This window comes from Pithys albifrons, chromosome 3 (assembly GCF_047495875.1).
Source record: "Pithys albifrons albifrons isolate INPA30051 chromosome 3, PitAlb_v1, whole genome shotgun sequence".
Classification (NCBI taxonomy): domain Eukaryota; kingdom Metazoa; phylum Chordata; class Aves; order Passeriformes; family Thamnophilidae; genus Pithys; species Pithys albifrons.
The window spans coordinates 22,921,528-22,934,574 of NC_092460.1; the positions used below are offsets into that span (position 1 = coordinate 22,921,528).

At 44.1% G+C, this 13,047-nt stretch overlaps 1 protein-coding gene and 1 long non-coding RNA gene across 3 annotated transcripts in view; one reads left to right on the forward strand and one right to left on the reverse strand.

Moving 5' to 3' along the window:
• HDAC11 (histone deacetylase 11) overlaps positions 1-6,774 on the forward strand; it is a 30,139-nt gene extending 23,365 nt beyond the window's left edge. For both annotated transcript variants that reach the window (XM_071550990.1, XM_071550989.1), the window contains exons 9-10: positions 524-702; positions 4,928-6,774. In XM_071550990.1, the coding sequence (XP_071407091.1) occupies positions 524-702; positions 4,928-5,116 (368 nt within the window). In that variant the 3' untranslated portion in view covers positions 5,117-6,774. The remainder of the gene's footprint in view (positions 1-523; positions 703-4,927) is intronic.
• A 5,036-nt stretch (positions 6,775-11,810) lies between these two features.
• Positions 11,811-12,783, reverse strand: LOC139669301 (uncharacterized). The gene is made up of 3 exons (XR_011697231.1): positions 12,712-12,783; positions 11,980-12,226; positions 11,811-11,870 (listed from the first exon to the last, which is right to left on the reverse strand). It is a non-coding gene; the product is annotated as an uncharacterized lncRNA (long non-coding RNA).
• Positions 12,784-13,047: the final 264 nt, after the last annotated feature.

The window sequence follows — 13,047 nt, forward strand, 5'->3', positions numbered from 1 at the left end:
CATAAAGCAGTTCACATAAATTTATGATCCTTTGCTGTGAAGTTTTGAGTGTTGTGATAAAAATAAACCATCTTCATAATTTCTCATTGATATTTATCTTGGTTTTTTCCCCCAGCTGTTTTCTCTGCAATAGCAGTTCAGTGTTTTCTTTGCCTTATGCTTTATTTAGGTTACTTTTAAGTTAATAATTTCCTTTATGATTTCTCTGCTGATTGGTAACTGGACATGTAGATCAGCTGCTTTTCAATAACATTTTCCACTTGCATCTCAGAGATCACTTTTTTCCTCCTGCATCTAATTTTCTCTCTTCAATGGATTTTTTTTCAAGGTCATTGTGCTTAACATTTGCTGGGAAAAAAAGTGGTTGAGTAATTCTCTTTAATTCAAGGTTCTCTGAAAATGCAATGTATTGAGAAAACTTCCAGAAATGAGATTTTTTTTTTCACTTGCTTACCTAAATCTTGCGTTTTCTTTCAAAGCAATACTTTGCTTATTGAGGAATGGTTGGTTTGTTTGCTTTCAGGTGCCATCAAACGCAGAGTAGAGTTGGAGTGGGGCACAGAGGACACAGAGTACCTGCAGAAGGTGCAAACCCACGTGGAGGGAGCACTGAACGAGTTCAAACCTGACATCCTGGTTTATAATGCTGGCACTGACATCCTGGATGGGGATCCCTTGGGAGGGCTGGCCATTTCCCCTCAGGTTTGTGTGGCACTGACAGCCTGGTCTGTGTGGCACTGGCAGCCTGGTCTGTGTGGCACTGGCAGCCTGATCTGTGTGGCACTGGCAGCCTGGTCTGTGTGGCACTGACAGCCTGATCAGTGTGGCACTGACAGCCTGGTCTGTGTGGCACTGACAGCCTGGATGGGGATCCCCTGGAAGGACTGGCCATTCTCCCAAGGTTTTATGGCACTGACATCCTGGATGGGGATCCCCTGGAAGGACTGGCCATTCTCCCAAGGTTTTATGGCACTGACATCCTGGATGGGGATCCCCTGGAAGGACTGGCCATTCCCCCAGGTTTTATGGCACTGACATCCTGGATGGGGATCCCCTGGAAGGACTGGCCATTCTCCCAAGGTTTTATGGCACTGACATCCTGGATGGGGATCCCCTGGAAGGACTGGCCATTCCCCCAGGTTTTATGGCACTGACATCCTGGATGAGGATCCCCTGGAAGGACTGGCCATTCTCCCAAGGTTTTATGGCACTGACATCCTGGATGGGGATCCCCTGGAAGGACTGGCCATTCCCCCAGGTTTTATGGCACTGCAGTGCCCCAGCCCTGCTGCTTGCACACACTGCAGGCAGTGTGTTTGCTGGAGGAAAGGGGCACCCTTTGCCCTCAACCGGAGCATTTCCCTCTTACAGACATCAGAGATCCAGCTCCCTTTTTTTAAAAGTGTTGTTTTTTCCTGCCTCTAAATATTTTTGTCCATCAGGTGCCTGTTCAGTATAACCCATCTCCACTCCAAACTCTGCTGGTTTTGAACAACCAGACAGTAACCAGAGAGACAGACATTTTCACACTTCACTTCTGTTTTTCTTGTTTGCTTTCTTTGTTCTTCCCCTCACGTGACCCATTTTGCAATGTATTTCTTTTGTCACCTACCCCCAGTATGCATCTTACACTTAATTTAGACTGCCCATGTAGTGTCTTCCAGTTCTAGCAGTTTTGTGCAGCCTGTCTGGTATTCCTAGCAAGTGAACACCTATTTTTCTTTCTTTAATTCTTTTCTTCACAGGTATCATTCACTTTCTCTCACCAGTTTGGTACCACACTTAAATTCTGAGTTTTTCTGTGCAGCTTCATAGAAGTCTTCACCTCCCAGTTTATGTACCTTCCCCTTCCACCTTCGCTTTCCAGTCTGCTTTCTCAAAACAAACAAAAATGTACAGATTTGTATTTCCTCCCTGGTTTTAATGATTCCTTCTCTGACAAGCCCCTCTGTGCTGCCTCTCTCCCGTTTCAACTTTAATGGCCACCAGTTCAATACAGGGAAGTGCTGGGTTTGGGAGCTCTCAGATTCCCCCGATGGAGCCACCACTCCATCTACTTGGCTTTCCTTCTGTCCATTGTGGTGCACAAAGGAAGAGCTGAGGGGTTGGACCTGCTTTTGGCCTTGGAGAGGTCGTGGCCTGAGGTGGGAGGTGGTGGAGCAGCCAAGGGAAATGGCAGCTTAGGGTGGGGGAGAATCCTTGAAGATTTGCCTCAAAAAATTTTTTTGAGGCTTTTTAACTGCCAAGCCAAGGGAGTTGCTGTGGGTTGTGGTAGAGGGAGAATGGAAGGATGGGGAGGGAAGATGGTGCAGCTTTCCTGCTCACAGGGAGAGATGAAAGGCAGAGGGTGCCATTTCCCTGCACAGCCTGAAGGAACAGAGGCTTCTGCAGCTCCAGCCTTTGTTGTCTGCACTGAGGGCAGAATTTCCTGTCTCTCTGGTCTTGTGTAAGTGTGGAGGCACATTCCACCACGTTTGGAATCCCAGGCTGCTGGAAAGGCCCAACCTGAAGGCATTGTGCCTGGACAGTTGATCTCTCTGAGGTTTGGTGGCACACCTGAGGGTATCATTGACACCTTGCACTCCTGCTGCAGTGTCAGGTCTGCTGAGAGTTGGGCTCCCCAGTGCTCTCAGTGATGGTTTCTTGGTGCTTGAGGCTGCAGAAGAACCTGAGGTGTGGCAGCCACGTCCCTGTTCCTCTATGTGGAAGTGGGAACTGTGCTGGGCTGTTGTTCCCACTTGGTGTGTTTTCTTTCCTGGTAACACAGAAATGTGGGAATAAGCCCATTTTTTCCCCTCATCTCCTCCAGGCCCAGCCATGGGAGGTGCTGGAGCAGAGAGGTTCCTCTCAATAGCATCTACTTCCAGTTCTTGGGGGGCGCAACAGAATTCCAGCTCCTCCTGGAATTCTATTTCTTCCTGTAAGGGGCTGTTTCTTGTGGAATTCTTCAGTTTTCTTTGTCTCACTTGTTCAGTTGTCACTCCTTGTCCTTTCACAGGGCTGTGTCAGCAATAATAAACCACAATAAACAGTACTGTTGCATGGTTTTACCAGGTATTTTTTCTGCTACATTTGTATTTTGTTTTTTTCTTTTTATTATCTGTTTGTGCTCTAATTAATGGCAGGGTAATACTTCTTGATGCATTTACAGTCTCCTTTAAGCAGCCTGAGGAGTGCACATTCATTTCGTAACACTTTCGTTGCTGCTTCCTTAATTTTCTCTATTTCATGGCATTCTGATCCCCTTCTCCAGCTTTGCAGTTATTTAAGCTCTGAGCTGTCCAGTGTCTGTTATGTTGCAAAGCTTTTGGGTTGGGGTTTTTTGAGGAGTTGTAATGAGTTACGTGTATCTGGAATTCTTTGCTTTTGCAAAAAGTAGATTTTAATTCCGTTCTCACTCATTTATGAAGTGTTTTTTCCCACATGTACATTTTGAAACCCAGAAGACTCAAACTTTCCAGCTGTATGGGCTCAGTGACAGGACAGTACCCTCTTGGTCAGCAGTCTTTGTTATTTTTTAGTTCCATACCCTTCTCAGTAAGGAATTATTTAGAATTTATTTCCTTTTTTATGTTGTTTTTTTATGGGTTTACCGTTGCGTACATTCTGCAACTCCCCCTCCAGCCACAGATTCTTTTAGCATTAATTGCAGGCTTTTATTAAAGAAACTGGGACTTAGAATTCAGCCAGAGATGGTGAATGTGTGAAACCTGATTTGAATTTTGGGTTCTTCTGTAGGATTGTGACATCTTGAGTGATTTGCTAAACTTTTGTCAGTGAGTGCTGTGCAAGATGAGCACAAACTAAGGCACTTTGAATTCAGACAGTCTTTCTTAGTCTCAATTCCTCACGTGGAAAAGAGGCTGAGCATTTTTAAAATTTGTAGTCAGTTTAGACTTTATGGCCTTTGAGAAGAAATTCTTTGAGGAACTTGTACTACAGACTGTTATCTGTCATGTCCTCTAAAACAAGTCAAGGGTACTTGATTTGCTGGAGTATTTTGTTGGGGTTTTTTTTATGATTGTTCACATACACCAGCTAACAGGGCTTTTAAATGAGCTTTTAACTGCTATTGTAAAATATAAGGCTGAAACACTTACCAAGCATCCAGTACTATAAATCCATAACCCAGAGGTTAGAACTGACATACCACAGGATCACAGAATATCCTGAAGTGGAAGGGACCCACAAGAATCATCAAGTCCAACTCCTGATCTTGCACAGGACACGTCAAAAATCACACCAGTGATTGAAGAGTGTTGTCTGCGGGGTTTGCTTTGGGAGGTGGGGGAATGGCCATCCTTGGGCATTCCCAAGCCTCATCCACATAGAGTCAGCACTGCCCTCAGTCCCTGCTGCTGGTTGTCCTGCTTCAAGCAGGACACTGGTCTAGAGATGTCCCAGCCTGCATTTCTACAATCCTGCAGCTCCACAAGCTCAAAGGCTGGGCTCGTTTTTTTGTCCCAGATTGCAGCAGATCAGAAGGAAAGACATTTATCCAAGTCAGTCATGCTGGGCGGTCCCGTGGTGTAAAGCAGAGCACTCTGGACTCTGAATCCCAAGGACTTGAGTTCCAGTCTCAGTGGGACCGTCCCCTGGCAGTTCAAGCCCTCCCTGCCATCCCATCCCGTCAGATCTGGGATGCTCAGCAGGGTCAGCCCGGTCAGTACCGGAGGCTGTGACAGTCCCGAGGACTTCCCTGTCACTGTCCAAGCTGGCTCGGCCGTGGCAGATGGACCTCAGGACTGAAACGGTGGGGCCAGTTCTGCTCACCCTGTGCCTCACCTGAACAATCCCCTGCGCAGGCTGGAAGGGCTCGGGCACGTGGGGAGAGCCCTGCCCAAAGCTGCATTCTGAGTCTGGCCATACAGACATGTACGTGTTGATACCACTTTTTTTCCCCTTTGTGCCTGCTGTGAAACTGCAGGGCATCGTGAAGAGGGACGAGTTGGTGTTCAGGGCTGCCCGGCGGCGCCGCATCCCGGTGCTGATGGTGACGTCAGGCGGGTACCAGAAGAGGACGGCGCGGATCATCGCCGACTCCATCCTCAACCTGCACAGCCTGGGGCTGCTCCCCGGGGCCCTGCCTGCAGCAGAGGCACAGGGACCCTGCTGAAGGCTTGGGCAGCCTGGCCCTGCAGTGCCAAGGCACTGAATTCCAGTGGGATTCTGGTATGGACAATGCAGTCACACAATGGCTCTTGCATTTATCCTGAGCAAAGGCAACACATCCGTCCAAGCTAACTGAGCCTTGCACTCAAGGGTTCTGTCTCCATGTCTAATATTGCTGTGGAAAGCTTTAATTGCTTCTCTCATTGCCGGGGGGGAGGGGTTTGTTATGCTGAAAGAACTATGCAGTTGGTATCCAAAGACTGTCCCAGACCTGTTTCAGATGGTGCAGCTTTGTCTGGGGGGGAAATACAGACTAAACCCACTGTTTGGGGTTTTTTTTTTAGATACTGCATTTTATTTATTGCTTTTTTATTTGAAATGTTGTTGTAAAACGTGTTCTGTGCAGACTTCATTGTCAATTTAACCCTAAAGTAAAGTGCAATACTGCAAAAACCAGTGCAGTTGGTGGCCTTTGAAGCCATAGCCTGTTAGAAGGAAAGGTCATTAATTTATATTTTATTCCTCTTGTTGATAGTGGCTTAAATCTTACTCATAAACACCTTGAGAAACAGAATAGGAAACACCTATGGCTCCATATGCAAATGAGCCATAAGGGATCAACAGGAACAGTCTGATGTTTGCCTCTCTTGCATGTGAAAGGCAATAGTTCCTATGCATTGTGACTCACAGAGTAAAGAAACTGCACTCAAATTAAACCTGATTTTAGAGTTCTGAGCAGCCTTGCAGAAAGAAAGTGTGTAGAAATACAGGCTGTCTTACTCTTCCCAGCCTGGCATGTATAAAACAGTGATGGGTACATTTAAGTTGGTTTTTTTCCCCAACTAGTGCTGTGTTTTTCACTTGCTCAGAGAGTAACGGTACTTGTAGTTGCAGTCATAGTTGGTAAGTAAATTGTTCATCATTATTGTTCATCTAAAACTACAGTGGAATTTCTATGTGAAGTTAATGTGCTAACTTTATGTGGAGCTTTTGGAAGGATTTGGGAACAAAAAGGTGTATTCCAAGCAGATTCAGTGCACTACCTGTAGAGTTTGGCTTTGTTTAAGTTGGTGTATTTTGCATTGTAGCAGTGGGTTGTAAATGTACTAAACTGTATATTTTGCAAGAGCTTTTATAACTTCCAAGTGTTCACTGAGTTGTACTCCAAGTTTCATGTCATGTTTATGTTTGAGCCTTCCCATGAAGGCACACCAAGATTTTCCTTGTAGTGGAGTTGGTGTATAAGCTATTTAAGGGATGTTTAGTGCTAATTATAATACTTACCTCACTTAATGTTTGTGTTTAGATGGGGTTTGTCAGTTGTAAAACTGCACAGTTGCTATAAATACCTGCTTTAAACCAGAGTTGACATATTGCACTAAGCTTGAGTTGCTACACTGGGATTAAAAAGCACTTTTAAATTTCTTACTAGAAGAACCATCAGAGTACGACTAATGTTGAGATTTATTTTTTCTATACTGTCTGACGTTACGGAAAGATGTTGTTATTCTTTCATATAATTTTTATAAAATTATAAACTACATTTCTATAAACTAAACCCCTGTCATAGCACCATCTGGTCTTTTCCCAAGCATCTTCTGTTTGTGTTAAAATGTTTCCCTAATTTTCCCTCAGTGGAGATTAAACTGATGTTGAACAATGCTGACTGACTTTTCTTTTCACTTCACATGGATCTTGGCTGCCAAAAACTTTGACTGGCAGTTTCTCAAAGAGACCAGAAGATGTGTTTTTTCCTACTTAAAACAACTGAAACTGCAGTGAGTCCCAAGGGTGAATAGCACAAGGTTTGTCAAGAGGTTCTTTGAGGTGACTTCCTAAAGTGAGCAAGGTTTGTATCCAAATAATTTTTAAGATGTCATCATAAGGGGTTAAAGTCACTTTCTAATTCCAATTTGCATTTCATTATCTATATTATGACTCCTAAGTATTTTATTGTTGCAGGTGTTAAACTGTAAATTAAGCTTCTGATAAGCCTCTAGTAGTTTTAGAGGTCTTTTATAAATCTGTGTCTTTGCAGAGATAACTTAATGTTGGCAGCAGAGCCTGACAGCTCTCAGCTCATCTGTGAAATTGGTGATTGTTAAGCAGCACACACATTGACTGCACTTCAGTGTTCATTGTAAAATTAGAATTGGAAAACCCACCACTCCTTCATATTTTTCATAGATTTTAATTAGGGTATTATTCGACTTTGTTGCCAAAGGATTGATCTCTACACATTAAGAAGGTAATCCAAGGTAAATGTTTATGGGAAAAACATGGAACTTTTGGGGTTTGGGTTTTAATTGCAGTTGTAACAATAAAATCCTGCTGTGACAGGAAGGGTTTCAGAACTGGTGCCCTTGCCGCAAAAACAGTCTTGAAGAAAGGTATGGGAGGTCTTGTCTTTCATAATAAGACATTAGTTTTGACTGAAATTACTTGAGAAAGAAGCAGTGAGGATTTAGTGTATGAACATGCATTTCTTGCTGGGCATCCATGTGTGAAATACAGTTCAAATATCAGCTGAAGAGTTGGTGTTTTCATGTGCTTGATTTGACGGTGTGTTGAGCTCCCCTTGTCTGTGTGACAGTGACCTCAGGGCAGGGAACTTGGCACTGAAGGCACTGGGTGTTCTGGGCAGAGCATTGGACTGACAACATTTAGCTGTAGGTGGTGACACCCATCACACTTGAAGGTATGACCTGTTTGCTTGACTTTGATGCTTGTTTCTTAACACCCTGCATTGTGTTTTTTGTGGTCTGTGCAGTGACACTTGGGAATTTCTTGTACTATACAAATGGTAATGTCCAATTGTGTTCTCCAGGCACCACAGGCCCTTTGGGGAGAACATTCCCAGAAGTTGTGAAGTCAGTGATCTTGGAGCTGCCCCTTGCTCACACTGTGCTGCCAGGAGTCAGGCTGCAGCTCAGGGGAGCAGTGAGGTCCATCCATCCCATCCCATCCCATCCCATCCCATCCCATCCCATCCCATCCCATCCCATCCCATCCCATCCCATCCCTACCAGGAGCAGCTCCAGCTGCACTGCCCAGGGAAGGCTGAGGGATAACCCCTCTGAACACCAGGAATCCTGTCCTGAGCTCAGAAATCCTTGTCTCTGTGCCAGGAAGCCCTGGGAGATCTCACACTGTTCATTGCCATCCTTATCTGAGTTGAGTTTATAACAGTTGCCTAAAACACCACTGGAGGAAGTGCTGAGACTGCTGGAACTGCAAACAGAAACACTGATGAAATTAACCTTTTCTGGATGGGTTCTTTCACCTTCATGTCTCTGAAATGAATCCTGAGGTTAATTTTATCTTGGCACTGTTTTGCAAAGTAGCCTTTTTTAGTTAAATAAACCCCCAAACTTCTAGGGCAAATTTGTATTAGGAGTGCTAAATGTCTTACAGAAACTCAGAGGAAATGCTTGACGGATTTTTCCTTAGGCATGCAGTGAAATAATGCACTTAAAGCTATTGAGAGCAGAAAACAAAATTCTATAAACAGAGATCTGATGTACTCACAGCTGAGAGAAATACCTGTGATGAGGCTGTAAAAAACTTGATATCAGAGTATATCTAGAATTGGTATGTCAGTACCAAAGAATTATTTGAGATGGTAGAAATAGGGTAAGAGTGTATAAAAAGAAGACTGAGAGGGAGAGAAGACAAACTTGGGCTTTCATTCTTCCTTGATTGCATTATCATCAACCTGCAAAAGCTGCTGTCATGTGAAAGGGAGGAGGGAGACAGAAATACAAAGATTTCTAGTCTTAACTATATTAATTAAAAGTTATTAGCTGTAAGTGCTTCTAGACAATCAGAGCCTTATGTTCCCCAACACTGTCTGTCTTTTAACTGACAGCACACAGGTTGGAAGGGGTTCTGACCTCTGATATGAGGCCACACTTCAGCCAGGGAGAAATAGCTATAAGCGTCCTTGGTAATCAAAACTTTATGAACCCAACACTGCCCGCCAGACTCTGGACAGAACACAGGCTGGAAAGATTTTGACTCCCCTATGAGGACCACACTTAATAGCAACAAGAGAAAAGAACCTTTCTCACGATAGCTCCTGAAATAACATTTATTAATAGAAATATGTGACAATAACTATATGGGTTACTTAGTGATAACATTGAGCTGCAAGATTGTACAAGATACCCCCAAAGACACCGGCACAACACACATTTCAAGGGCCGCCCCAGCGGTATAACCACTCCCACAGCAAACTTAACTGAGATTACTAAACAGAAACACAACAGTTCAACACCACCAGTAAACACACTCAATAACCCAAAAGAAAAGCAAAAGGAAAAATAGAGCCGCTTCCCATTAACACACATACACCCAGTGAGCTATAGCAAATTACAATTAATAAGGCATAAGAAAATAAAGTAAGAATTCAGTTGCTTACCCCTGCAATGTTGATGGAATGGGGAAGACAGGGTAGCTCTCAGGTTGCCCTCCCAGAGGTGGAAAGTTTTTCTCCCCAAGTTGCAGTTAAACTGCACTTCTTTTTATATCTTTTTTCCCTTCTCCAGGTGTTTGTGTGACTAATAGTCAATCTGTTGGGGGGGATGATGCAGATGCCCTGAGGTGAGGTGGGCCCTTGAAGATATCACAAAAGAAGGCCACTGCTATGTCTTAACACTCCATCCTTTGTTAATCTTATCAGTTTGCTTCTGCGGGGAGCACCCCCCAGAGGGGTCTGAGGCGTCTCCCTCCACCCATCAGGCCTCATCAGCTCATCACCCCATAGATGCTCATCTTTATCTCTTTTTTTCTGTTACTTTTTCTAGATGTAAACAGGGTGGAATCCTTTGAAAACAGCTGTGGGCTCATTCTGGGAGGGAAAATCACCCCAGATCTGCTTCCCAGGTGATTCCCTCCAATCCCTTCCTGTGTATGTTGACTTATAAACACACTAAATTGTAGGACAGGAAAGTAACTCCTCACTGTAACTCCAGTAATTAACAGCAAAGCCAAGCAATGCATCTCAAGCCAACTTGCCTTATGATTTCTTGTCCTCACTGTGACAGTGTCAGGAGGCTTTGAGAGGTCCCAGTCCAGAGTTCTGTTTTTAATGCTTACAAAGTAGAGAACACCTGGAGAGGTTCAGACTTGACTTTCACTGCTCTGTGCAATAGGTAAATGTTTTACCCAATTCTTAATTAAGCACAGGTTTTACAAAAAGCCCAGTCAAAGCTGCATTATGCCAGAAGAATAAGTACAATGTCCAGTGGTTGTGTTAAAAGGCAAGAGAAGGTTTTGTATTTTCTCTGGCCTGTGTTCATTTACTCTCTGGGGAGGAGAATATTGAATCAATCCTGTGGAGATTCCATGGTCCATCAAGATTTCCCACTGCTTGTTGTGATTAGATGCAAGGCCAGATGCGGATACATTAATTTGAAAATGTCTCTGACTGTGACCATGAACACAACTCCGTGTAACTCCTGATGCTTCAGCAGCTTGAGCTGCTGCTGGGGACAATTTCCCTTGTATTGTCTTAAAAATCCAGGAAATTACTCAAGACTCTGTAGTGATTTCTTTTGGTTAATAGAAATATGAGCTGTATTTTTATGCTGGTTAACTAGAATACCTAGTTCCATGAAAGAGATGCTGTGGAAAGAAAAGCTGTCTAAAGAGAGACTCCCCACCCCTCATGCAGAGCTGTGCTTAAGCAATAAATAGTTTTATAAAGGAGTTCTTCCTGAATCCAGTTGTGCCACTCATGGAATTTGAGTCCTGTGGTACCATGAATTAAGAGCCAGAATGGAATGGCAGCCCCAAAGCTGAGTCTTCATCATAGAAGACTCATCATAAAATCATAGAATCAGTTGGGTTGGAAGACACCCCTGAGATCATCAAGTCCAATCCTTGATCCAACCCCACTGTGATCACCAGATCATGGCACTCAGTGCCACATCCAGTCTCATCTTAAAATCCTCCAGGGATGGTGAATCCACCCCCTCTCTGGGCAGCCAATCCCAATGCCTGAACACTCTCTCTGTAAAGAATTTCTTCCTGATACCCAACCTAAACGTCCCCTGGCAGAGCTTAAGCTGTGCCCTCTTTTTCTACTGTTGGTTGCCTGAGAGAAGAGACCAACTCCCACCTGGGCACAACCTCCTGTCAGGGAGTTGTAGGGAGTGATGAGGTCCTGCAGGCCAGGACCCCGTGGAGCTGCTGCAGCTCCCTGAGCAGTGTGTGTTGGACCTGCTCTCCCCCTGTCACCTCCGGTGGGGGTGAATGAACACTGAGCTCATTCAACATAAACAATGATGGGCATTCACTGTTCAGGCACTGGCAGAACTCTAAGAAATAGTGAACTGTGTGGACAGGCAATTAAGGTATTTGATTGGATTTGCCCCAGAGACAGGCTAGGTAGCCTCCTTATAAAATAAGGCTATATAACTATAGCAAAAACAATATATATGAAATGAAGATAAATATATTAAAATTTATATAAAGGAATTCTTGGGTTTAGAGGAAGAGGCAGAACACATAATCCTTGTTTGCATTTTCCTTTCTGCTTGCTTAATGGGTGTCAGTTGGTGTTTATTACGTGGTTTGCCCACCCCAGAGCACATGCCAAGCTGCACTGGGAGAGGTGGGAGCTGCTGGGGATGTGGAGCCTTCTGGCTCAGTTTGGATTCCCGGGATTCCTGCAGGGGCTGCTGATCTGCACTTGTGGGGTGGCAGAGCTTCCTCAGAACAACCTCAGGAATTCAACAGCTTTACCTTATTTTGACCTGAGGAAAGTGAATGTGGATAAATAAAGAAGGCTGAAGGTTAACAAGCTGGAACAGAAATCTGTTCTTCATGCTGCAGTTGCAGTAATTCCATCCTGGTTTTAAATACCTGAGGCTCTTGATGTAATGGGTCTCCATAGCTTGAGAATTAAAGCTGAGTCACCACATGAAAATGCAATAAACTGCACTCACAGCCACTGCCATCTAGTTTCAGAAATTCCTCCTCAGGAGAACTGCAAGGCTGATTTTTTCCAAAGGCTGCCATGGAATCCAGGCATTCCTGTGCTGCAGCCTGGCTGTTCTCCTGTTGTTCACAGCCAGGGCATCACACAGGCTGCCTCCCTTTCAGCAAGAATCTTGAGGAAATTTGAAAGAAACATTTTGAGGGTACAGGAAAAGCCGAGGACTAACCTTTGAATTGTCCATAGGGATGACCAAACCTTACTTAGGCCCCACATAAGACAGTCTAAACTAAGTAACTGCATGTGCTGCAGTGTTGTCTGAATGATTTGCTATTAAGGTGTCTGGGTCTGGCCTAGTGCTTTTACCAACCCTGGACTGCCCTCCTCCCAAAGTCTTCCCAGCAAAGGAAAAAAAACTGAAAAGAAAAGCAAGAACTCATAAGAAACTGAATTAAAACAGAAATTATATTTTCTAACTTCTACAACCACGTATGCAACTTGTACACACTATTTGCCCCCCCCTCCCCCCAGGGGAAAAGGGAAGAGGGAACAGGTAACAAGGGATAAGGAGGGACAAAACCAAACCAAACCAAATGAAACAGACAAATACAATCAAAAACTTTAAGAAAGGAGGAGAACAGGCAATGATACAATCTCACCATGTCCCGAGCTAGGAAACCAACTGAAACAAGGGACCGTCAAGGTTCCTCCTGCTCCCCCAAGCTTTGCCGGAAAAAGGAAGACTAAACTACTTCCTATCTCTCCTCCTACTACTCTTACGTGGAAAACACGTGTGGAATACTTATGTAATGTCCACTTCCTTAGTTACATGTGGTTACTGAGGAAGCCATGGATCAAACCCATCACAAGGTCAATTTTATTTAAAAAAAAAAAGGTGGAGGAGGGAAGAGATTATGTTTGTTGTCAATAAATGCAGTTTTGTGAACTTTAGTTCTCATACAAATCCTTTCCCACCTAAGGACAAGGAATATTTG